This window comes from Amblyraja radiata, chromosome 18 (genome assembly GCF_010909765.2).
Source record: "Amblyraja radiata isolate CabotCenter1 chromosome 18, sAmbRad1.1.pri, whole genome shotgun sequence".
Lineage (NCBI taxonomy): Eukaryota > Metazoa > Chordata > Chondrichthyes > Rajiformes > Rajidae > Amblyraja > Amblyraja radiata.
The window spans coordinates 29,410,796-29,438,346 of record NC_045973.1 but is presented as its reverse complement, the minus strand read 5'-3'; the positions used below and the strand labels follow the sequence as shown (position 1 = coordinate 29,438,346).

The following is a 27,551-nucleotide window of genomic DNA, read 5'->3' as shown; positions in this document are numbered from 1 at the left end:
AGTGAAGAAAGCGAATGGTATGTTAGCTTTCATAGCAAAAGGATTTGAGTATAGGAGCAGGGAGGTTCTACTGCAGTTGTACAGGGTCTTGGTGAGACCACACCTGGAGTATTGCGTACAGCTTTGGTCTCCAAATCTGAGGAAGGACATTATTGCCATAGAGGGAGTACAGAGAAGGTTCACCAGACTGATTCCTGGGATGTCAGGACTGTCTTATGAAGAAAGACTGGATAGACTTGGTTTATACTCTCTAGAATTTAGGAGATTGAGAGGGGATCTTATAGAAACGTACAAAATTCTTAAGGGGTTGGACAGGCTAGATGCAGGAAGATTGTTCCCGATGTTGGGGAAGTCCAGGACAAGGGGTCACAGCTTAAGGATAAGGGGGAAATCCTTTAAAACCGAGATGAGAAAAACATTTTTCACACAGAGAGTGGTGAATCTCTGGAACTCTCTGCCACAGAGGGTAGGTGAGGCCAGTTCATTGGCTATATTTAAGAGGGAGTTAGATGTGGCCCTTGTGGCTAAGGGGATCAGAGGGTATGGAGAGAAGGCAGGTACGGGATACTGAGTTGGATGATCAGCCATGATCATATTGAATGGCGGTGCAGGCTCGAAGGGCCGAATGGCCGAATGGCCTACTCATGCACCTAATTTCTATGTTTCTATGATAGGAGTTTGGCTCACTTATACATTTTTGATTTGAATTTGCTGTAAAGAATAGATATTGATACTGAAAAAAATAAAGTTTTTTTAATAGGATTTTTACACTTGCCTAAAAATACAAATATTTACAAATATATAAATATCCATTTTAATATTGTGAACGGCACCTATAATATTTCCATTTTCTGACAGCAAGCATGAGATTTTTGTCACGCCTTTGCCATAAGTACACCTTATTCACCATAATTTTGCCATTCTGGATTCTACCCACAATCACAAATGTCCCTGCTTGCCTTCCTTGTGTCATGTTCTGGACGCATGTGGCATCCAAATCAAGCCAGCGCTGAAGTTTGGGATGAATCTCTGTCATGAGGAGGGGCCCATGTTTGAAGACCTCAAACTTGCTATCAAGCTCAAAATCCAAGATCCGGGAGAAACTCATGTTTCTCTTTGAGATTCTGATTTTCACGGCTGTGGAAGATGAAATAATATTGTAGATAAGTTTCCAGTGCAATCAGTCACAAGGGTTTACTTGCAAAAGCATGGACTTAGAGATAGTCAACATGGCTTTGCTACATAGAACACAGAACATTATAGCACAGGAACAGGCCTTTCGGCCCACAATGTCCATGCTGTACATAATGCCAACAAACTAATCTCCACTGCCTGCACTTGATCCATACCTCATCGAAAAGCCTCTTAAATGCCATGATCGTATCTGCCTATACTAATACTCTTGGTAGCACTGTCCAAGCACCCACTTCTCTCTAAAATACTCATCCCTTTGTAGGGAGAGGTCCTAGCGCACAAATTCAATTGAGTTCCTTGAAAAAGTGATGAAGATGATTGATGAGAGTAGGTCAGTGGCCATTCTCTACAAGGACTTTACTAAGGCATTTGACAAGGTGCCTCTTGGTTGGCTTGTCTAGAAGATTAAGTCACATGGCGTCCATGGTGTAAATGAATAAAATGAGGAATTAATTCAACAGATGTACTCCTATCCTTAAATTAGTAAGAAATGTCCAGCAGGGTACTTGGGTATCTATCTGGTAGAACAGTTATTGACTTATTTACTGATTGCCTTTAATTCTAACTCTACTGAAATGCATTTGCCTCTTAAAAATAAGATAGTGCTGAAAACATTCTGTATCTAGCAATCTAATTTGCTCTGCCAAACATGTCGTCTCAATTTCATTACCAGTTCAGCTGATTCAGCCAAAAGAAAGAATGCTTGAACTGATTGCAGTTTAGAAGATTAGCGATGAGCTTATTGAAACACATAAGATTCAGAAAAGGCTTGACATAACGGATGCTGAGAGGATGTTTCTCCTCTTTGAGGAATCTGGAACTAAGAAGCAGGTTCAGAATCAGGGATTCCCCATTTTTGTTTTTTTTTGTTTTTTTTGTTTTTTTCTTTATTTTATTAGAAGTTAATACAATACAAAACAATACAGTGGCACCTAATTTTAGGTGCCAACTATGTCATACCGTAATCCATTCTATGTACAACCTCTAGTTTTATGTTATGAGAAGGAAGTAAGCAAGACAAGAAAAAGAAAACAATAGAAAGGGGAAAGAGTGGAAAAATAGATGGTAGAGAGTAGAAAAATGTGAAGTGTGGATATAAAAAATAAAAATAAAAAAATAAAATAAAAAAGAAAAGGTGGAAAGTAGAAATAGAAGAGAAGGCCCCTTAAAAGAGAAATTTTCAAATCTATATTCGGAGATGTAGATCTATCCACGTCATGAACTGAAATCAACAATCCTTATGGTACCGCTGCATCACATGATTCCAAAAAGTCGATGAAAGGAGACCAACTCCTTAAGAATTGGTCATATTTATCTATTAGTCGGAGTCTCATTTCTTCAAGGCGTGCTATGTCCATCATATTCCTAATCCACATTTTAACAGTTGGTATGGTTGTATTTTTCCAAAATTTAAGTATCAATTTCTTTCCAATTATTAACCCATAATTAAAAAAAACATTTTGGTCTTTATTTAAATTGGTATCTTCTATTATTCCAAATATAATCCATTCCATTTTGGGTTCTATTCTTGACTTGAAGAGCTTTGTAAATATATCACTCCAAAATTTATTCAACTTTGTACATCCTACAAATGAATGTGTTATATTAGCGTTTTGAAACAAACATTTATCGCATCTGGGAGAGACGTTTGGATAAAATTTATTCAACCTCGTTTTTGAATAATATAGTCTATGTAATAATTTGAATTGAATTAAATTATGTATTGTATTAAAAGAACAGTTATGTGTATTCATCAAATACTTTTCCCATCTATCCTTCGAGATCTTTATCATTAGCTCATGTTCCCAATCTTCCCTTAGTGCTTCTGTTGAGGGTGATTATCTATATAATATATTATTATAAAAGTATGATATTAATTTTTGTGAATCAGCCTTAATATTCATTGCTTCTTCTAAAGGATCTAAAAATATAGTTTGAAATCTATGTGTATATTTCTTCATAAAGTCACATACCTGTATATATTTAAAATATTGATTATCCTTCAATTTAAATTTAAATTTTAATTGTTGAAATGATAACAGCTTACCCAATTCATACATATCCCCTACTTTCCTAATCCCCAGTCTATCCCATTGTTGATATGTGTTGTCGATGAGAGAAGGTTTGAATGCGAGGTTGTTCAATAGTGGGGTTAGTACTGATAAATTATTTAATTTCAAGGATACTTTTATTTGTTTCCAAATTCTTATTATATTGTGAATAATTGGGTTCTTCTTATATATTATACTATTCAATTTTATCGGTGAGAGCAGGATCGTTCCTATATCGTGCGGATAGCACTCCTCTTTCTCCATTCTTATCCACTACAACTGCTGAGTGGAACTATCCAGCCAGTACATTATGTTCTTAATATGCACTGCCCAGTAGTAATACATAAAGTTAGGTAATGATAAACCCCCAACTTTTTTAGATTTGCACAAATGCTTTTGTTGAATTCTATGTGTTCTGTAATCCCATATAAAATTAGTGATAGTGGAATCTAGTTTTTTGAAAAAATATTTTGGAATATATATTGGGATCGCTTGAAACAAATATATTAATTGTGATAAGAAAGTCATTTTTATAGCGTTAATTCTACCTATCAATGAGAGCGGAAGTGTTTTCCAAAATTTAATCATATCATTCAGTTTATTTAATAATGGTATAAAATTGGCACCAAATAATGATTTGTGTCTTCTCGTAATTTGAATACCCAGATACTTGAATTTTTCTGTTGCAATTTTGAAGGGGAATTTTAGTAAGTGTCTCGAATCCTGTGGTTTTAAAGACATAATTTCGCTTTTATTCCAATTTATTCTATATCCTGAAAAAGAGCCGAATTCCTCAATCAGTGTTAATAAGGTGGGTATACTCGTTTGTGTATTAGTAATATATAAAAGAATATCATCAGCATATAGTGAAATTTTATTCTTTGAATCCTTAGTGTTATATCCGTGAATATTCAGGTGATTTCTAATCCTTTCGGCCAACGGTTCTATCATAAGGGCAAATAGCAATGGTGATAAGGCACACCCTTGCCTATTACCCCTTGATAAGTAAAATTTTGGAGATAGCGTATTGTTAGTTAATATTCTTGCCGTAGGTCTATCGTAAAGTAGTTTAACCCATCTAATAAAATTCTCTCCCATATTGAATTTTTGGAGTACCTTGTATAAATACTGCCATTCTACTTGATCAAATGCCTTCTCTGCATCCAGCGTGACAACTGAAATATCTTCATTGTCCTCATTATGAGAGTACATTATATTGAAAAGCCTTCTCAAATTATTAAATGATTGTCTTTTGGGTATAAATCCCGTTTGATCCGTATTTATTAAATTGTTAATATAATTATTTAGCCTTCTAGCTAGAATCTTTGCTAAAATTTTCTGATCCGTATTTAGTAGTGAAATAGCTCTATAAGAACCCGGTTCATCTAAATCTTTATTTTTTTTTGGTATAAGTGTTATTGTTGCTTCTGCTAGGGTTTCTGGTAGTTTATTTTCGGTATAAGCCTGCGTGTATAAATTGAATAATCTTGGTATAATTGACTCCTGAAATCTTTTATAAAATTCATTACTAAAACCGTCTGGTCCTGGGGTCTTCCCATTTTTCAGTGAGTTTATTATTTGTTTTATTTCTTCACTAGTAATCTGTGCTCCTAATTGCTCTTGTTCTAAATTATCCAATTTTGGGAGCTTGCAATTATCTAAAAAATTTGTAATTTTACTTACATCTGTATTTATTTTAGATGTTTATAAATTGTGATAAAATTGGGCAAACCTCTTATTAATATCCTTAGGCAGTGTTAAAAACTCACCCTTATCCGATTTAATTTTAGTAATAGTTTTTTCCTGTTTGATAGAGATTAAATGTATTTATTCATATTGTGTATCGTTGGCATTCTCCACCTCATAGCTGTGGAGTTCATAAGTTATAGGAGCAGAATTAGGCCATTCGGCCCATCAAGCCTACTCCATTCAATCATTGCCAATCTATCTATCTCTCTCAACCCCATTCTCCCGCCTTCTCACCATTACCCCATGTCACCCTTACTAATACCCAATGATGGCCTCCACAGCAGTCTGTGGCAATGAATTCCACAGATTCACCACCCTCTGACTAAAAATATTCCTCCTTATCTCCTTTCTAAAGGTACATTCTTTCATTCTGAGGCTGTGGCCTCTGATCCTAGACTCTCCTACTAGTAGAAACATAATCTCTACATCCACATGGAGTCAGTCAATGACTAATTTCAAGATTAGGATAGTCAGATTTATGTGCTGAGGGAGAGCCAAGAGTTATGGGGAACAGGCAAGCAGGCGGATATAGGGCGAAAATCAGCTTGGGTCTTATTGAATGGTGGAACTGCTTTGATGAGCCATACAGCCTAGTTTTGCTCCCATTTCTTTTTTTCTTGAAATCTGCAAACCGCATTCTTTGTGTGTCGCTCACACAAAGTTGCAAAAATATTTCTAATAAAATATTTCGATATAAGAGGCAATTTTCAACATTTCCCTGACCTGTACTTACCAAAATCATGCGAACAAAACGTATTGAGTATTTCTTTTGATGAGGTAGTTTCTTCCAATTCACAATCTCGACAGCTTGCTTGGGGCACTGCTGTGTAATGGGTGGAAATGCAGATTTATAATTAGATACAGGAAGCACATGTACCAAGCTCTGCAATAAATTGCTACTGCCATTTCTCTAGGTTTGAGGAAGAGCAGTCGATACTGGTTTTCTTTAAGATCTTTGATTTTTCTGTTAATCCATCTACCTATATTGTTGAATAGCATAGAGGGGATTGTTTTTCTTTTGAAACTTGCTACAATACCATTTTATGATGAATTCATAGATAAATTACATGGAGAAGAAGGCCATTCGGCCCTTCATGTCTCTGCCATCCAAAATGAGGCATCCAGTCGGATGCAACTTTCTTGCACGTGGTTTGTTGGCCTGAAGGTTGTGGCTCTACAATTGCATTTGAATAATTTAAAAATGGAATCAGGGTTACTTTCTCGACCAGCCACTCCTTTGAGTACTGAGCTCTTATCACTGCCAGTTATTTCTTGGTGAGAAACAGATTCCATCTCTCCCCTCTGATCCATCAACAGTTACTTTAAATCTATGTCAAATGGTTTTGACTCGTATGCAAAAGGAAATGGGTTATTCCTATATATCTAACTACACCCCTCATTACATATGATGGAGCTAATAGTTAAATCTAATAGTCAAATCTAAATTGGAGTCTTTCTTTTCCAAAAGCATGGTCCAGTAGAACAAAAGAATGGCTTGGTGACAAGACTGAATGACTTTGCAAATTATATGGAACACAATATGGAGGACAGGTTGTCTTTTCAATAAAGACATTAAGATGGCTGCCTGCGGGTGCTTCTTTTCAAGGCCATATGTGCTTCTTTTCAAGGCCATAAAGAAGCCAAGATTGAAAAAAATAGCTGACGCTCCAGAGATAAGTAATAACTTGTTATTGGATGAGCTTGATTTTGACCCAGCTTTCCTATATTCTGAAAGGCTGCAGAATCTTTCAGTCATGCCATATTCAAACTTGGTAGGAGTGTTTTACTGATAAGAAAAATATATAATTGTGCTAACTTTCCTTTGTTCTGTGAGTGGAGCCCGAGAAGCACTGAGCAACGTTTGTGCTCATTGTAGATCTTGCCACTCCCGTCTGAAGAATCAATTAAAGATTGCCATGGTTTACCTTTAACATTTGTTGCTATCTGCTTTTTAAGAAACAAACTTTGACACATAAGTCTTCACTCAGCCTTACCTGTCCTACAGACCAAAACCCAGCTGTTCCAAGCACTCTTCATAGCTAAAACTTTCTAGTCCTCGCAGCTCTTTTACAATCATATATTTCCTGTAATATGATGATCAGAACACATGCTAAATGCAGTTCTAGCATAAATTATCTCCTCTTGTCATTCTAGGTCTTGACTAATAAAACAAGTCTTTGTACTTTAACCATTATTGACCACACCCATAATCTTTTAATAGTATGTGGATATGCACTGCAAAGTTTCCCCAGTTCTGCCAGATTACGCAGTAGCCTCCATTTATTGTTTATTCTCTTTGCTTGTAATGTAATACATTTGGGAAGGTACACCATTTTGCTAGATTGCTACTTTTCCTCTCTCAGAACAGTAATCTAAAACATTCCTGCTCACTGCAAACCACGTTCTATTTAAAAAAATGTTTAAATAAGTATTTTCCCTACACTTGCATCTAATTCATTCATATATATAAAACAAAAGGAATGACCAAATATCTGACCTCTGTGACCCTGTCGGAAAAGCATTCAAACACTATGCTTTGCGTACTGACACCGCATGCAGTTTCCATGGATATATAGGCTTTTACTTTTCAGATCAGTCTGTTTTGTGGGACCTCAACACAAAAACCTTACCAAAGCTCATGGTGGTAGCACCAAATGCACAGGGTCCATGGTTCCCCTTGTGGCCTCCTCCAAAAAAAATTAGGATTAAATCAGTCAATAAAGGGCTTTCCGTAATACATCCATGCTGACTATCAGGTTGTCCTATATCTTTCTAATTTAACATTTATACTGCCTCATAAAAGGGTTTCTAATAATCTGTTCAATACTGGTTACATGAACTGACCTATAATTACTTGCTTTATCTTAACCTCCATTTGAACAATGGAATGTTAGCAGTTTGTCAACCCTCTGGCTTGTAGAGAGATAAAGACTTTTTTGCATATCTTTCATTAATTGTTCTTTATCTTTCTACATCATTGTCTATATCTTTCATTTCCCTTTTCCCTAACTAGTCTGAAGAAGGATCTCAACCCGAAACATCACCCATTCCTTCTCTCCAGAGATGCTGCCTGTCCCGCTGAGTTACTCCAGCTCTTTGTGTCTTTCTTCTGATTAGTGATTACGTGCAATGAGCATTGTAGATGCCATGTATTGTATTTTATTGTATTTGCCTTCCAAATGATCAAGCCGAACAAACCTTTTCATATTTTATGTTTCCTCATCGTAACCATGATACTGCAAGCACTCACTTCAAATATTTTAATGGCTATAGTTGGAATTGGAAGCTGATTAGAATATGTGTCTGTTTTATTTTCTCTGCAATATACCATTAATTGAAATCATTCAGTTCAATCATGACTACTTACTCTTTTTGTGAGATGCTGTCCTGTTGTTGATCAAGGATAAGCACATGCCATGGTCAGTGGGGAACCGATCGCAATTCAAAATGTCAGGCCATGGGTAGCCATAACAAGCCATGATGGGAGCACAGCTGTTCCTCACGGCCACACAGAGACTGTGGCAAGGGTATATAAGCCTTAAGGGGACAAAAAGGAAAAAAGTGAAGATGAATTATTTGCAGCATTACCTTTTCACCACGTTCTCTTCCTTCAAATGCCAATGTTTGTGGCAGTTAGGACTGCACAATTGCTTCTTCCGTCCTTTCGTACATTATTAATTTGCTTAATAAATCCAATAGATATGCACGGTATATTAGGTGAATTCCACAGCACATGACAGCCATGAGATAATCTTAATACTAGATTCTTATTAATCTTATTTCAAGTAAAATTTGTAACAATTACAGTAAAGCAAAGTATTTCACTTGGTATACTGAAAGCTAATACCAGCAAGTTTATTTTCTTAAATGTAGCTTTAAAAAAACCCAGTAATGGTGAAGTACTGTGACCTTGGAAAAATGTTCCATAGCAGATAGAGTGGTTGTAAGTTTGGTCTATCATGCAGAGTGGAAAGTAGAGGACTCCTGCAGAGACTAAGGTGAAAGGTGTAGAGGGAAGGAGCACAAGGTCACTGATCAAATAGGCATTGTATGCAGACTTGCAGTGGAAACCTGTGTATATGGTCAGTCTGAAGAAGGGTCCCAACCCAAGACATCGCCCATCCATGCTCTCCAGGGATGCTGCCTGGCCCATTGAGTTACTCCAGTATGTTGTGTCTTTTGTTTGTATATGGTCAGCATTTGTTTGGAAGAGGGGAGGAGAGAGGCCGAGCTTGGAAATTCTAGGATTTCAGTGGAGGAGATGTAAGTGAGCATCATTGGACTATTGTTTTGCGTTGGATTGGGAGTCCAATGAGATGTACAATTTTAGCTAAAGACATCATTAGACTATGTTCTCATTGAACTTGATTGGAAATTGGGAATGGTTGGTGAAACTAAACTGAATGCTAATAGAGAAAATGTAAAAACAAGGAACTGCAGATGCTGGTTTACAAAAAAGGACACAAAGTACTGGAGCAAGTTAGCGGGTCAGGCACCATCTCTGGAGAACATGGATAGGTGATGTCTCTGGTTGGGAACCTTCTTCAGTCTGAAGAAGGGTCCTGACTCGAGACATCACATATCCATGTTCTTCAGAGATGCTGCCTGAACTGCCGAGTCACTCCAGTACTTTGTGTCTTTAAATGCTAATAGATCCCGTGTATAGCTTTTCTGAAGGAAATTGTCATTTTTGCAGCTGTTATCTTTGTATGTTATCTTTTACTTAGTAACATGTTCCATACATGGCTGCTAATTAGTGATTTTAATATTAAACCTTGTAAAGAAAAAACATTTTAACCCAGAGCTTTATGTCAGATATTTATGCTTGACGGATGCTATGCTCGTATTAACTTTACCAGAACAAATCAATGATTAATCACAAGAAAGACGTAGGTCAGATATTCGGGATAATGCAATTGTCACATCGGGGAGCTTAGAAATCAGCTATTCATTGTACAAGCTTTGTAAATGTAATTTCTGTTACACAGATCAAAGGGATTAAGTGTCTCTGAAATGTTTTGTAGACACTAAAGTACATTTACAAAAATAAAGTTTATGAATGAGCCCTTGGTGATTTTCTGCAGAGCTATCCCGGGTTATTGACAGATTTGTGTAGAGGACATACCATAAATTTGATTGGATGAAGGATGTTGTTGAAAGGGAAGGGGGGGGGGGGGGAATAACCCCAAAATGTCTATTCGGAGAATGCTTAAAAATCAGCTGAAAATTCTCAGTTGCATAATGGTGTAATTAGTGGACCATTATGCAACCTCTCAGCACAAATGGTTCTGGTTCAAACCTGACCTTGGGTGCTGCCAATGCGATTTTGCTGTGTGGGCTTCCTCCAGATGCTCCATTTCCTCCCACATACCAAAGACATAATGATTAGTTGGTTAATTGTGCACTGCAAATTTCTCCCTAGTGTGTGGGTGATGGGTGGAATTTGGGGTTGTTGATAGAATGTAGGGAGAATAGGATTAATGTAGGATTAGTGTAAATAGATGGTTGGCACATATTTGACGGGCCAAATGGCTCATGTGACTGTTTCAGTGACTTTATAACTGAAATATTGTTGCTAAATTTGATTATTCCATAAATACATGAAAGTTAAGAACAGGAGGCAGTTATTGTTTTTTTGAACCTGTAAGACCATAGAACATAGAACAGTACAACACAGAAACAGGCCCTTCAGCCCACAATGCCTGTACCAAACACGATGCCGTTAAATAACTATCTCCTGCATGTGATCCACATCGATCCATTCCCAAATGCCAATGTAAAAGCCTCTTAAACGCCAGTCATGTCTGTCTCCACCACCACTCCTGGGAGCGCATTTCACGCACCCACCACCCTCTGTGTAAAAAAACTTGCCCCACGTATCTCCTTTGCCCCTCTCACCTAAAGGCTATACCCTCTAGTCCTTGACATTTCCACCCTGGAAAAAAGGTTCTGACGGCCTATCCTATTTATGCCCCAGTATTTTCTATGGTTCTATCAGGTCTCCCCTCAATTTCTGATGCTCCAGAGAAAACAATCCAAGGTTATCCAACCTCTCTATTAGCTGATGCACTCTAATTTAGGTTGTATTCTGGTAAACCACTTCTGTACCCTTTCACATCCTTCCTGTAAGAGGCTGAGCAAAACTACACACAATATTCCAAATGCAGCCTAACCAAAGTTTTATTATGATGCACCCGTATATATGGCCATTTAAATAATTAACCTTCCTGTTGTGTCAAAGTGGATAATCCTACATTGATCAACATTATACTGTGTCCGCCATGGACAATCCACTCACTCAATGTTTTTTAAGCAGAAAAGATAGTTCTGTAAGCTTAAATGAAAGCATTGAACCTTTCTTAACTGTTTCTCAGTTTGAGTCAGACCATGCAAGTTTCACTCGCCACCAGTTTAAACACTTCCTCTCATTCTGTAGTAAAATTGGTCAAGGTGCCATTATGAAACGCGACAGGATTTAAAACACTGCATAAGACAACTTTGTTCTGCCTGTTTCTAGCTATTATTTCACGATGTTTGGTTTCGGTGTGTTCAGACGTTAATAGGTGAAAGTTGCACGAGGCTATCTGTTGAAATGCCACCATCAATTGGTGCTAAATGCTGGAGTAACTCAGCGGGACAGGCAGCACCTCTGGAGAGAAGAAATGGGTGATGTTTCGGGTCGAGTCTGAAGAAGGGTCTTGACCAGAAACGTCACTTATTCCTTCTCTCCAGTGATGCTGTCTATCCCGCTGAGTTACTCCAGCATTTTGTGTCTATCTTCAGTTTAAACCAGAATCTGCAGTTCCTTCCTACATATCAATAGGCGCTGATCAGTTGCATTAATGCTTCTTACCTGTCCAGGCACACGGGCGCGATGAGAGAACAGAGGAAGATCCTGGCATCAGGGTGGCACTCTCTGGCTAACAAGGGTAACCAGCTGGACGATTGCTGGATCACCTCGGCCATCGTTTCATGCTCCAGAATGTTTGGGATCCTCATCTCCGAATAGCCAATGTCATGGCATAGAGCCATGGCCTTGGGGATGGGCACACATCGGGTGGAGGTGGCAAGGGCAACAAACAAGCCATGAGAAGTCACAAGCAGCAGAGAGGTCACAAGCAGTTTGCTTTCCATTTCGTTCACTTTCCCCCCAATCCCAGCTCTCCCTGAATCTTGGACAAAGCCAAAGAAGCAGCAGCAGCTTTGTGGGTCAGGGTATAGTGGCCAAGTGTTCTCAACACTGCTCGGGCCATTTTATAGGAGAGGATCTCTGCCTAATCCCTGCTCATTAGGTTGAACAAGGACAATGCCATAGTTTTATTTACCAATTGTTTTGTGTTTTTCAGTGGTGGAGACAAGCTGGGATCAGCAGGTAACCTTAATGGGAGCAGGTGGGGGCTGCCATTGTACAAGGCTTCGAATTATTAACTTGGTTTTATTCATTATGTGGAAGCAATCGGTGGTGGCTGTTTGCCTCCACACGCTTCCCGATAATTACCCGGAAGTGAAATGTCACATCTGGGGATGGATTGTGACTACTTCAAATTAGATGCGCTTCTTGTTTATTTTGTGCAGCGAACCACACATGTAACACCATCGGGTTTAGACGAGTTCAAATCCTAGTTACTGTGTGGCACCTTTTCTGGGTAAACCCATTCGTGTCACTTTCTGCTCGGAATTCTTTTGCAGGCAACGTAGGACTTCTCATGGTTGCAGAATTTTGAAATACGTACTTTTGGTTATATGCAGACTATTGATCTCGAGACGGGCCCAAGATGTGACGGCGCCAGAGAAAGTTAAACGTTTAAACATATCAACAATTTACAATTTATTAAAGATTTCACTGGGACTATAGATCCATATTTTTGGGGGGAGAGGTGATCAATTCTGCAATTAATAAAAACATTGCTGTTTTAGTAGGTAATATTAAAATACCACCCAGCTAAAAGAGCTTGCAGGATTCAAAATCTTCTTATTTGGTATTTTCTTGAAGCAAGTTGACTCCGGTAGTTATTTTAACACTTCATTATTGGGTTATTGTTAGGGGACGATCAGCCATGATCACAATGAATGGCGGTGCTGGCTCGAACGGACGAATGGCCTCCTCCTGCGCCTATTTTCTATGTTTCTATTAAATATTTTTTATGTGGTTTTAAAATACGCAATGCTTAACTTTCTGCAAATAATGTGGATTTTGCGAATTAGATTCCCATAACTATTATAAATCTGATCAGATTGAAATTCAATACAGAGTAACCATATATTCCCGTTGCGATTGAACTGTGTAATGGTTCTTTCCTGGTTGGGAATCCTCGGGAGAATTGTGTTCAATTCTATCACTGTTGCAACATTTTGACTTCACTGAAATTGCTTTGTTACCATTGAATGTGTTTTGACAATAAAACTAATGTTTGCTACAAAGCGAGCTCAATCCCTGGGGAATTTGACGTTACATTGGATATCGTCGCGGGGATCGGGGATGAATGTAGAGAACAGGGGTTCTTTCCTGTTCGCTGCATTCATCCTCAATGTCCGCGAAGCTCAAGATTTGTTCCGGAAAGTGCATATCCCGCTTTCTGACCACACCGAACTACGCCAAGTTTTTTTAATTTAAAAAGCACGGCAGTGTAAATTAAAAACTCTTTTGTCATTTTAATTTTATGAGGACTGTAGCTGAACATTTCTTTCCCGCTGACCTGACTACAGAACAAAAGAGGACCTGCCAGGAAATTCCCGAAGGAATATTGAAAATGTTTCAATATAGAATTTTGGTTAGACTGCATTTGGAATATTGCATACGGTTCTGGTTGCCCCCATACAGGAGAAATTTGGAGGTTTTGGAGAAGGTGCAGAAAAGGTTTACCAAGTTGCTGCCTGGATGAAAAGATATCAACAATAAGGAGAGGTCGGACAAACTTAGATTGTTTTCTCTGGACCGTTGTAGGCTGAGGGGAGATCTTACATAAAAGTATGAGAGGCACAGATATGGTTGACTTTTTCCCCAGGGTGTACATGCCAAATACTGTACGATGGCATCACTATAAAGTAAAAGTGGTAAAGTGTAAAAGAGAATTATATTTTTTTCGCATGGGGTGGTGGGTACCTGGAACACATTGGCGGGGCTGATGGTGGAAGCAGATATGATAGTGGCATTTAAAGGGCCTGTCCCACGGGCGTCATTTGCGCGTCACGCAGGTGGAACGTGAGGATTTTGAGAATCCCAAAATCCTGGGGCGCCGCGCTACCGCGCGTCACTGCATACTCCACCACGCCTCACCACACGCCATGCACGTGTAATGCACGTCATGCACACGTCACGCGCGCGTTGTGCGTCATGACACGTAAATGATGTCTCGTAAATGACGCCCGTGGGACAGACCCTTAAGAGGTTTTTAATATACACATGAATATGTAGGGGATGGATCACGTGCCGTCAGAAGGGGTTAGTTTAAGTAGGTGTCAAGTTTTGTACAGATATTGCAGGCAGAATTGTAGTTCGGTACAGATATTGCAGGCTTTACATTTCTATGTTTTATGTTCCATAATGTGAATTTCTGAAAGCAAATTGGTTTTGAATTTAAAATCAGACGATTGGACCTGAAATGTTAACTGTTTCCCCTTCCACAGAGCATTTTGGAATTAACATCTGTTTTGAATGTAATTCAACTTCTTTCCCTTAGGTTGTAGAAACCTTTAATGACTAATGTTAAATTGGATAGTTGTCTGAACTGGTGAATGTCCTTCTGAAGTCCAGTAAAAGTACAAGGAGGAGATAGGTGCCCTGCTCAATCATTTGTATTGAAAGCTCCATTGACACCCAGGTGTTGGCATCATTGCATCAGGAAAGCGTTTGGACATTATCTCCCTTTGGATATCTATCATGAATACATTTGCCCCAGATTTCTCATGTGGGTCAAAGCAAGACAGCATCTTTCATTGATGGTTTTGCTCAGCGTTGAGTGTTCGCTGAGCTCCAAAATATCAAGGTGGCCAATTCACTGCGGGTCATCACATCATTGGTGTGATATTGAGAAGATTTTAAGTGGCATGGTTAGCATTGCCTTTGAATGTTAATGGGATGTGGCTAAACTCTTGCTGGAGATGATCAGTACATGTGTAGGAGGGAACTGCAGATGGTGGTATACACCGAAGATAGACACAAAATGCTGGAGTAACAGCGGGTCAGGCAGCATCTCTGGAGAAAAGGAATAGGTGACGTATCTGGTCGAGACCCTTCTTGAGACTTCAGTCTGAAGAAGGTACTCTACCTGAAATGTCACCTATTCCTTTTCCGCACAGGTCAATACTTGTGCCGTCTGAAGAAATGTCCTGACCCGAATCATCAGTTTTCCATGTTCTCCAAGGAGTTAGTCCAGCATTTGACCCACTGAGTTACTCCAGCATTCTGTGTCTTTCCTCTAGTACTTGGCATTTGCTTGGCTTTGAATATTATTTGTTATTCATCATGTGGGATGATTCTAAATGGGAATACCAAAATCTGTTATTGACAGTAATGAGATTTGTGCAAATTACATTAATGTTAAATTTAAACATCATCCAGTCACCCAAGTCTCCACTGCAATATGTAATAACAAATCTTGGATTATGTAAACCATGCTGTTTTAGCCAATAGCCACGTGGGGTCACTTAAGCATTTCCCAAGTGTGTATGGTCACACTCCTTTTTTTGTTATAAAAGTGTCTGGCCAAATCGTTGGCCACTCTCTAGGTTTTATAAAGAAGTAAATGTAAATTCCATGTATCACTTTTCATAATCTCAGACATCGCTAAACTGTTCCGCAGCCAAGTGCACTCATTATTACAATGTGCACGATACTTTATTGAAGCGTCTTGACAGGTTGACGTGGCTGAAGTGATATTTGAACCAAAGATCTTAATGAATGAAGCCTAGTCATTGTTTGGTATTTTGTTTTTGCATTCTGTAAGGTTGGAGTTTTAAATCATAGAAGCTATTTGTTTCTTACTTTCCCCTCAGAGATTGCAAACTTCCTTTCAGAGGAAGAATGTAAACTGGTTATCCACCTCGCAAAGTTAAAGGGACTTCAGGAAAGCCAGATTATGCCATCTGACCTTCAACAGGAGGCCATCGATGAGATGGACATTAGCAAAGAGGAAATCTTCAATCTGCTTGACTACAACCAAGATGGGCAGCTACAGATGACAGAGGTACATTGGATTGCATGAGAGTATTTCCTAGGGATTGTGGTTCTTGTGATGAAAAATAATTATGTAACTTCTTGTTCATTGGGTTGATTATTACTACTGGTGAGAATTAAACACTTCCTACTTGAATAATCTGTCACCATTATGTATTGTGATCAGGCACAGCACTGATTAGGTTCAGACCAAAGCTATCTGCATACTATCCATATATCTTATGCAAAATGATTGCCAGCTGTTCTAATTTCTCATGAATCTGGGTAACTTTGCCAATTCAGTCGCTTCGGAACGGATATGAGGCGTGACACAACCTATTGTCAGAGGGGACTGCAGTGGCAGTCGCACACTGAAGACCTTTCTCATTCAATCCAGCCTGTATCTATCTACATTACTAAATCTCTGATCTTGACCGCTTTTGGCCCACTGTGCTGCGATTTCCGACAGAACGCCGCCATCTACGGCCGTCATTTTTGGCCACCTCGCTCAGAGCCCCTCTCCGCCTTACGGGTGCGGAGGATTTTTCCCATCGATGAAAAATCAGAGAGATATTAATATATTTTTAAAATTCACCATTCCCTCTGCTGCCCCTGCTGGAGGGAGGGGGAGGGACTATAAAACCAGGAAGTGGTGTGCCTCACTTAGTCTCTGCAAGATGGATGAAGCCAAGGGTCACGTCTCTCTGAGCTCTGAATAACACTGGACAAATGTCTACACAACTGTGAGTACCCTTAATGTGGTTTGAAAATGAAAATATGGTTTGTTTGAAGTAAAAAGGCACTGCCTGCAAATAGTTGTTTGGGTGCTTTGGCTTGAAGTTGAAAGGCACTCCTTACTGCAAATGGTGGCTTGGGAGCTTTGGTTTAAAGTTGAAAGGCACTACTTACTGCAAATGGTGGCTTGGGAGCTTTGGCTTGAAGTTGAAAGGCACTACTTACTGCAAATGGTGGCTTGGGTGTTTTGGCTTGAAGTTTAAAAAAATCACCATTCTCTCTGCTGCACCTGCTGGAGCGAGGGGGAGGGACTATAAAACCAGGAAGTGGTGTGCCTCACTTACTCTCTGCAAGATGGATGAAGCCAAGGGCCACGTCTCAATGAGCTCTGAATAACACTGGACGAATGTCTACACAACTGTGAGTACCCTTAATGTGGTTTGAAAATGAAAATATGGTTTGTTTGAAGTAAAAGGCACTACCTGCAAATGGTTGTTCGGGTGCTTTGGCTTGAAGTTGAAAGGCACTACTTACTGAAAATTATGGCTTGGGTGATTTGGCTTGAAGTTGAAAGGCACTTCTTACTGCAAAAGGTGGCTTGGGAGCTTTGGTTTAAAGTTGAAAGGCACTACTTAGTGCAAATTGTGGCTTGGGAGCTTTAGCTAGAAGTTTAAATAAATCACCATTCTCTCTGCTCACCTGCTGGAATGAGGGGGAGGGACTATAAAACCAGGAAGTGGTGTGCCTCACTCACTCTCTGCAAGATGGATGAAGCCAAGGGTCACGTCTCTATGAGCTCTGAATAACTGAACAAATGTCTACACAACTGTGAGTACCCTTAATGTGGTTTGAAAATGAAAATATGGTTTGTTTGAAGTAAAAGGCACTACGTGCAAATGGTGGCTTGGGTGCTTTTGCTTGAAGTTGAAATGCACTACAGGTGCACAACCTTTTATCCGAAGATCCAAATAACGAAAACCTTCGAATAGCAGCCATTTTTTCGGTCCTTGAAGAAAGGTCCTTGAAAACGTTCACCGAGGGCGGCCCGCAGAGGTGACAGCGGAACCTCCGGTCGGTCCTCGAAGAAAGGGGAACTAAATCCCCATTCATAAAAGAGAAGGTGAGGGTATATTGCGCGGGAAGGTTAATAATTGACAATATGCTGCTGCCTGCCCGCTGAGTTAAAAAGTTCCCACGGTAGACTCACGATACACAGTGTATCGTGAGTCTTGCGTGGGAACTTTTTAACTCAGCGCGCAGGCAGCAGCAGATTGTCGCTCCCTTCAGTTTCACCCCACCTACACCCACCCCTCTGCTTCCCGGCCATGTGTGTGACCCCTTCCCTCCCCTCTCCAGCTCCCCGCCCATTGCACCGGCGCGGGGGCTTTGCACTGTCTTCGCGTCGGCGATTCCAGCAGGACCGTGCCAGTCACCGGAGACGTCAGGACCAATTGGACATCGACCACCAGGCCCACCGCAAGCACGGAGATCCCAGAGACCCACAGCCAACAGCAGCCCAGCCCAGCCCCGCTCCAACTACAGAGGAAAACTGCAAACTGGCCGGAGACGTCAGGACCACCAGAAGCCGTTCCCTGAGCTGCGCCCCCTCATCGGGACACCGACCCCCAGGCCCACTGCAAGCACGGAGATCCCAGAGACCCACAGGCAACAGCAGCCCAGCCCAGCCCTGTTCCAACCAAAGATCTTTGGTTCCAACTACAGAGGAACCTGGGTTGCGGATGACGGGGCGCAGCTCGGGGCGTCGTAGGGGCCCATCGGAGAGCGGGTTCCTGTTGGTCCTGACGTCTCCGGCCACCTGCCATCCTCCGGGAACTGTACCGCCCTTGCAGGAGAGTGGGGTTGTTTGCAGTTGCAGAGGGAGGGGGCAAGGGCGGTACAGTTCCCAGTCTCAGCTCCAGTCCACGGGGGTGGCCGGAGACGTCAGGACCAACGGGACACCGACCCCCAGGCCCACTGCAAGCACGGAGATCCCAGAGACCCACAGCCAGCAGCAACTCCAGCCCAGCCCCGCTCCAACTCCAGAGGAACACGTAGGGGAAGAAGCTGATGGTGTGCAAGGTACGTCTTGTTCTTGGGGTGGCTGATGAGGGGGCGCAGCTCGGGCTGTGGGCAAACTGCCACTTGTCGCCGTAGCGGCCCATCGGGGAGCGGATCCCTCTGGAGTTGGAGGGGGAGGGGGTATTGTGCTGTTTGATCGCCCCCTGCTATCCCAGGGACAGGGAGACACAGCGGCTTTTTAGACTGGTGGGCAATCACTTCCAAAGTTCTGCCCACACAGTCAGTACACCTGCAAGTTTTTCTGCAAGAAAAAACAACATTGAAGACACAAACTCGCGACCGAGTAACTGCCAGGATCGAGGCGCAAACTCGCGACCTAGCTCGGGGATTCAAGAATCCCCGAGCTAGGCCGCCTAAGGGCATGTAGCCCCGCTAGGGTGACATGAGTGCGAGAGGTGATTCAATGCTGCGGGCACATTTACAAATTCAGGAATTCATTCAACACACTGCATTTCATACAGACATTTATTCTGCAAGAAAAAACGACATTGAAGACTCAAACTCGCGACCGAGTAACTGCCGGGATCAAGGCGCAAACTCGCGACCTTGCGGATATGAGCCGAGCACTCTACCACTGAGCCAGCCATTAAAATCTACGCTAAAAAATTTCCATTCCGAAGACCGACAAATTCTGAATTACGAAAAGTGTCTGGTCCCAAGGCTTTCGGATAAAAGGTTGTGCACCTGCACTTACTGCAAATGGTGGCTTTGGGTGTTTTGGCTTGAAGTTGAAAGGCACTACTTACTGCAAATGGTGGCTTGGGTGCTTTGGCTTGAGGTTGAAAGGCACTACTTACTGCAAATGGTGGCTTGGGTGCTTTGCTTGAAATTGAAAGGCACTACTGCAAATGCACTTACTTCCTGTTTGCACTGTATATTAATTTAAGATAAAATGCTACCACTTACGGCTGTGATTTATGGCCATCTTACTCAGTCTCCCCTCCGCTGAGCAGGTGCAGAGAATTCTTCCGATCAATGAAAAATAAAAGTGTTATTAGTGTTTAAAAAATGTTGAGAATCTCTCTCTTGTCAATCACGCCCTGAAAGCCACACCTTTTCCGGTGGGAGGGGGAGGGGTTATAAAACCCGGAAGTGTGGGTGTGGCTCAGTCTCTGCATGATGGGGGAGGGAGAGGTCATGACTCACTCTGAGCTGTGAATCAACTGAACACACTGAATGTCTACTGAACTGTGAGTTTGGTGTTTTGTGTGGTTTTATGGTGGTTTCACCCTGCATGAAATGGTATGAAGCTGCATTTGAATTTTGTGGCCTTCGGCCCTGCTTGAAGTGCAATGAAACTGCACTTGAATTTGGCGGCCTTGCATCCTGCTTGAAGTGGTATGAAACTGCACTGAATTTGGTGGCTTTGCACCCTGCTGAAAGTGGTATGAAACTGCACTTGAATTTGGTGACCATGGATCCAGCTTGAAGTGGTATGAAACTGCATTTGAATTCGGTGGCCTTGCACCCTGCTTGAAGTGGCTGGAAACTGCACTTAAATTCGGTGGCCTTGCACCCTGCTCGTAGTGGTAAGAAACTGCACTTGAATTTGATGGCCTTGCACCCTGCTTGAAATGGTAGGAACATGGATTTGAATTTGGTGGCCTTGCACCCTGCTTGAAATGGAATTTCAAGGAATAGTCATGAGTCAACTGCCAGCCCACCAGCCGTGAGTTAGCTGCCAGCAGATCAAGCTTGAGGGACTGAGCTGCCACCCCAAGAACCCATACCAGCACTCCAGAAAGCCCCCCCACTGGCCACCAATATTGGAATTGGTGGAGAGGTGGAATATTGCGTCGGGGGACCAGCCCTCCCGTGTGAACATGGGACCCAACGGGTTCCACTTAGTCTAGTATTAACTAAAGCCTAAGGAATGACTGCTTGGTTTTAAGATTTCCAGCAGCTGCTGTTTTTCTTTGACACTTTATCTTGGTTTTAATATTTTCATTAAAGATGTGTACGAGTGAATTAAACTTCAGCCCAGAAATGATATATGATAATAATGCTCCCTGAAGTGGATCATACCATATAATAATTCAGAGAGTGGTGAGTATATGGAATGTGCTTCCAGAGGAGGTTGTTGAGGCAGATACAATAACAACATTTAAAAGACTTTTGGACAGGTTCATGGATAGAAACGGTTTCGAGGGATATGGACCTAATGTAGGCAATGGGACTAGCTTAGATCAGGCACCTTGGTTGGTATGGACGAATTGGGCCGAATGGCCTGTTTCCATGCTGTATGACTAATAATGTCAGTGGTTAAAAATCACAAGGTCTAGGATTAACAAATAGTGATTTTCAATGAATAAATCTCCTTGAATATTACATAGTTCTTTAATGTATTTTCTGTAGAATCTGAAGCAGTTTGAAATAAATAGGAACAATTAAAGATTAACTGTACCATCTACATTAAAGTTTTCCCAATGGCTCATCAATCAGTTTATGTGTGAATTAAATAATAACATATTTTTCAGTATTTTAAATCTTTGAAAACATTCAAAATTTGAAGACTAATCCTGAAAATAATTATGAGACCCAATTGAAGGTGCATTAAATCTTGAAATGATGTTAAAACAAATGGATATGTGGGTTTGTGTATGACTCACACCAGCCAATTCTATTCTTTTTGTGTTGATGTTACTGGTGCAAACAACCAGAAACATTGCTCTCTTTTCAATGCACATGAATATGAGGTGAAGGTGCTTTTCAAAATAATATGACTATCATTTGGATAAAATAGAAACCCCAGCTTTTGGTTATTGGATCCCGCTAAGTTTGGGAATTTCCTCCCTAAACTTCTTTGCTTCTTCATCTTTGGAATCCTCATTATGATCTGCTATTATTATTGACCTGTTCGTCAGTCACCCTTTGGACCCTTCATCATCTCTGTGGTAAAAGTGCTATATAAATTCAGTTTATTGTCACATATAATTTAGGCAATAAAGTGATAGCCAGAAAAGAAAAGAAGCTCGTTTTGGATGCATCTTTCCCCATATTGCTGGATCTTATTTCCATCCCAGTCAGCATTTGCAAGATTTTGCCACCCTCCCAACTTCTAAATGGTTTACAATCACCCTTTGAGTCATACAACAATACACCATGGTGTTAAACATCTATTATCTTCATAAAGAAATAAAGACTAAATGTTGGAAATGTTCAACGGGTCAGGTAGTATCTGTGGAAAAAGAAACAGGTTAACATTTCAAGAATGGGATCATAGGTCATAGGAGCAGAATTAGGCAATTCCGCCCATCAAGTCTGCTCCACCATTTGAGCATGGCTGATCTATTTTTTCTTTTCAACCTCATTCTCCTGCCGTCGCCCCTTAACCTTTGATGCCCTTACTAATCAAGAGCCTATCAATCTCCGCTTTAAAAATACTCAATGGCATTTGGCTTCCCCAGCCATTTGTGGCAATGATATCCACATATTCATTATCCTCTGGCTAAAGAAATTCCTCCTCATCTCCATTCTAAAGGTACATGGTTTTATTCTGAGGCTGTGCCTTCTTGTCCCTTCCTTCATTGTATCTCAGTGTATGTGACAATAATAAACCAATACCTTCATGTTTCAACATCATCTGTTATTATTTTGGATTTCCAGCAACCATAGATTTTTTTGAATTTCATTATGTCCATATGGTTTGCTATATTAAGTGAACTTTCATTACTTTTGTTGTTCACTGAGGATCTCATTGAATTCCACTTTTGAGCATGAGGACAACAGAGAGACATGACGGAAGAAAAAAATCAACATAAAGTATTTGGCTGGCATGTTGGCAAGTTGAAGCCAAATTTAGCCAGATTTATTATGTGAATTCATTCTGGTGTTTGGTGGCTACTGACAAGAATACATCAGGTTATTTGAAAAACATTATACAATAATTTATGATATTTCAGTCAAAGTTGCATTTACTAACCACACTAATCCTACACCATTTACCTTTCTAGAAAATGCAATTATTTAGTATCGAACACTGTTTTTAAAGATTGTATTATTTTTAATAACAGGTTTTGACGCACACACGATTTGGTGATGGTGTCTGGATTACTCCTGAAAATATTCGCGAAATCTACACAGGACTTGAAGCTGACCCTGATGGGAATGGTGAGAAACCGTAATGCAGGTAGAGAGACAAAAGATGCCAAGGTCATTATTCTTGGAACAGAGGAAATTTAATATTACTCAAAATAATGCAGAATTTTTATTGAGTAGATAAGCGGACATTATTTTTACTTGGAGAAGGATGGGTCACTAGAGGCACAGACTTAAGTAGCAAAAGAAACGTTAAAAGAAATTAGCAATATTTTGTAAGCTGTGACTGATTTTTGATCTCTGATTCTTTAAAGTTAAAGCTTATTAATTTCTACATGTGTATAAAAAATGGGTGATGTTATCAGGTAAAGTTATGACAGTCCTAAAGCAGTGTAAACCAGGTTGTGAGGAACTCTGCTTCATTTTTTAATGCTGCTGCAGCAGTGTAGCCAGGACATGGCTGAAAATCACAGTCTAAACATCTTTTCTCTGGATACCTGGATTGTGCTGATTTGAATTGCTCTCAAAGCGCCTAACCAGTTTCAAGAGAAGAACAAGCATCTAGGGAAGATCATCATAACTGTAAATGGCCTTTTCAATTAAGACACAAGGAACTGCAGAAGTAGTCTGAAGACTCGGTCTGCAGAAAGATCCTGACCAGAAATGTCACCATGTCCTCCTGAGATGCTGCCCGAAACTATGAGTTACTCCAGCACTTTGTTCCTTTCCATCTGGGCTTGTGCATAAATAATGACCAACTACTAGAACAGAGACCAGTAGAGCACAGGAATGGGCCTTTCGACCCACTATGTTTGTGCCGAACATGATGCCTACTAGTGAACTTAATGCTATCGCATCTAAGTACAGAACGACCAATTTCAAAATTTGTGAGCTTCAATTCAATCATGGCAGATTAATAAATTCATTAATTTTGATCATCTGAAAAATTGACATGTCAGTGGTTAGCCTGTTATGACAACTCAACAAGTTTGCTCTTCCCCTTAAAGGAATGGAGCTTGGCATACCCACTAGGTCTGATCATTGAACATAGAACAGTATAGCATGGGTATGGGCCCTTCAGCCCACAATGTTTGTGCCAAACATGAGGCCAACATAAACTGATCTCACCTGCCTGTACATGATCCATATCCCTCTGGTGGGACCTCGCCCGAAGGTTTGGCGGCCGATGGGATCTGGATCCACCCGAAAGCTTGCGAGATGGCGTAAATGGGAGGGAGCTGGAGAAGTCGGATGTAAGGAGCAAGGACTGGGGTAATGCCTCAGGTAGGCTGCAGGAGGCGCCCCCAGGACACAAAGATGGCGGGGAGAGGAGAGGGATGTTGGTTCACGGGAACTGCTCCAGTACATCGAGCGGGCGGGCCGACAGAACTTTAAACTTTGAATAATGGTGCCAAAAATGCCGGTGCCCGCAAGTGTAATATATTTTTACCGTGAAGGTCAGAGTGAAGCAACAGTCAGAAGCAGCGAGAGCGAGTATTGGCTGAAAGAAGGTGAGTCAGAAGGAACAAAGATGTAAAAAGTGCACCAAATGCCCAGGTTCGAATCATTTACAAATTAGCCCTAAAGTAGTTGATTATGAAGGAGATAGAAATAAGTGCAGCTGTAGCGGAGCGGCCTTGTTGAGGTGAAGTGCCTTGGTGAGTAAAGTGCAAGTCTTTGGCGAGGAAGCTGAAGACGTCTTGGACCGATTGCTGGGCATCCTCAAGGGGGAAAGGGAGCAACCGGAAGTGGTTGTGCATGTCGGCACAAACAACGTCGGGAAGAAGAGGAAGGAGGTTCTGCCACGTGAGTTTAGAGATTTAGGAAGAAGGCTGAAAAGCAGGACCTCGAGGGTGGCTATCTCTGGTTTGCATCCAGTACCTCTTGCTGATGAGGGCAGGAACAGTGAGATAGGGGATCTGAATGTGTGGCTGTGGAACTGGTGTAGGGGGCAGGGATTTAGATTTATAGACCACTGGGATCTCTTCTTGGGTAGGGGTGACCTGTACAAATGGGACAGAGGTTGTACCTTAACTGGAGGGGGACCAACATTCTGGCAGGCATGTTTGCTAGTGCTACATGGGTGGGCTTAAACTAAATAGCAGGGGGAGGGGTCGACAAATTGGAAGTATAAGGATGGAGTTAAAGGGAAAGACGTCCAAGACGTTCAATGAACCCTGGCACCAGGGAGGCAACACACCATCCTCGAGTCTCGCCTGTTTCCACAGAATCTCCTATCGGTATCTGATGTTGGTCTCTCCAGTTGAGCCACAGTACCAGGATTTAATTGAAAGACCTGTCCGTCGCTCGGACTGGAAGTATCGTCCGTCCCGACAGCTTCCAAGAGGGTGTCCCTGTTTTCAACAGGTGCAGCCACCGGGGTCTCAGGCACTCCACACTTGCATCTCTTCCTCATCGTCACCCACCTTCACACTTCTTGTATCCTTGGTGTAACAATGTCATTGTAGGTCTGTCCAGGAAGCTCTCGGTTTCCCAGATGGTCCTGAGATCATCCAGCTGCTGTTCCAGTTCTATAACACGGTCCTTCAGGAGCTGCACCTGGACACAATTTCCACAGGTGTAGTTGTCGGAGGCACCAGCAGTGTCTCTGACTTGGGTAGGGGTGACCTGTACAAATGGGACGGGTTGTACCTTAACTGGAGGGGGACCAACATTCTGGCAGGCAGGTTTGCTAGTGCTACATGGGTGGGTTTAAATTAAATAGCGGGGGGAGGGATCGACAAATTTGAAGTATAAGGATGGAGTTAAAGGGAAAGAGAGTACAGGAAAAGTTACGAAAGACACCCGAATTAATGGGACGGAAAGTTCAAGAAGGGATAAGAGAGTGAAGTCAGGTGAAATAGGAACCAGTGTGAGAGGGGAAGTGAATACCGAATTAATGAATGCGCAAAGTATAAGGAATAAAAGTGGATGAACTTGGGGCTCAGTTAAAGATTGGTATGTTGTGGGAATTACGGAGACTTGGCTGCAAGGGGATCGGAGCTGGGAACTGAAAATTCAGGGTTATACATCCTATATACAGGAGCATAGTCAAAGCTTCTTTAGGTATGTGAAAAGGAAAAGATTAGTTAAGACAAATGTGGGTCCCTTGAAGACAAAAACAGGTGAATTTATTATGGGGAACAAGGAAATGGCAGACGAGTTGAACAGGTACTTTGGTTCTGTCTTCAGTAAGGAAGTCACAAATAATCTCCCAGAGGATCTAGGGTGACAGAGGAACTGAAGGAAATTCACATTAGTGTGGAAATGGTGTTGGGTAGACTGATGGGACGGAAGGCTGATAAATCCCCAGGGCCTGATGGTCTGCATCTCAGGGTACTCAAGGAGGTGGCTCTAAAAATTATGCATGCATTGGTGATTATTTTCCAATGTTTTATAGATACTGGATCAGTTCCTATGGATTGGAGGGTAGCTAATGTTATCCCACTTTTTAAGAAAGGCGGGAGAGAGAAAGCAGGGAATTATAGACCAATTAGCCTGACATCGGTGGTGGGGAAGATGCAGGAGTCAATTATTAAAGATGCAATAGCGGCGCATTTGAATAACAGTAACAGGATCGGTCCAAGTCAGCATGGATTTACGAAGGGGAAATCTTGCTTGACTAATCTTCTGGAAATGTTTTGTAACAAATAAGATGGATAAGGGAGTGCCAGTGGATGTAATGTATCTGGACTTTCAGAAAGCCTTTGATAAGGTCCCACACAGGAGATAAGTGGGCAGAATTAGAGCACAAGGTATTGGGGGTAGGGTATTGACATGGATAGAAAATTAGTTGACAGACAGGAAACAAAGAGTAGGAATTAACGAGTCCCTTTCAGAATGGCAGGTGGTGATTAGTAGGGTGGCGCAAGGCTCAGTGCTGGGACCTCTGCCTCAGAAGGCAATGGAGGCCGATTCACTGGATGCATTCCAAAGAGAGTTAGATAGAGCTCTTAGGGCCAACGGAATCAAGGGATATGGGGAGAAGGCATGAATGGGGTACTGATTGGGGCACTTCCATGTGCCTGTCTAGGGCTCTGCTCCAAATAGAGAAAGTTACGTTAAGGTAGGGCTGTTCTTTTTTATCTGGCACAAAATGATGGACCAAACAGCCCACTTCCGTATCATAAATGTTCTGGAATTATATGATTACTGCATGTTTAAAGTTCCAAATGGCCTATGCTGAATAAGGGGGATGAATGGGTAAACAAGCTCTCTTTTTCTTTTGAGATACAGTGGCTCCATTTCTGATTGTAGCTTTTCATTCCAGATTGTTTCAGTAACTGAATTTAAACTCCTCAGTCGTCAGTTCCAGATTAAAACTCGTCTCCAAATCTTAGCACAGACCACGGGGTGACCAGCCAAGTGACAAATGTATTAGGTTACCATATTCCCAATGAAAAAATTGCAACTTGGAAAGCATGAGAGTAGGGGTGAGGATGAGCTCGGGAGTCCAGGGATGCTGAAAAATAGAGGTTGATTACAAGAAAGCTTGCTTTGTGTTGTTACACATCTGACTAAAATTATATCATTGACTTTATGGTTTAATA

The 27,551-nt window shown here is 41.3% G+C and overlaps 1 protein-coding gene across 3 annotated transcripts in view; it reads left to right on the top strand.

Moving 5' to 3' along the window:
* The window catches only part of p4htm (prolyl 4-hydroxylase, transmembrane), a 58,362-nt gene that overhangs the window by 6,362 nt on the left and 24,449 nt on the right, over positions 1 to 27,551 (top strand). For all 3 annotated transcript variants that reach the window (XR_004414666.1, XM_033037008.1, XM_033037007.1), the window contains exons 3-4: positions 15,990 to 16,180; positions 22,977 to 23,073. Coding sequence is in view for 2 of the 3 variants with exons in the window: in XM_033037008.1 (XP_032892899.1) it covers positions 15,990 to 16,180; positions 22,977 to 23,073 (288 nt within the window). In the remaining variant the exon portion in view is untranslated. The remainder of the gene's footprint in view (positions 1 to 15,989; positions 16,181 to 22,976; positions 23,074 to 27,551) is intronic.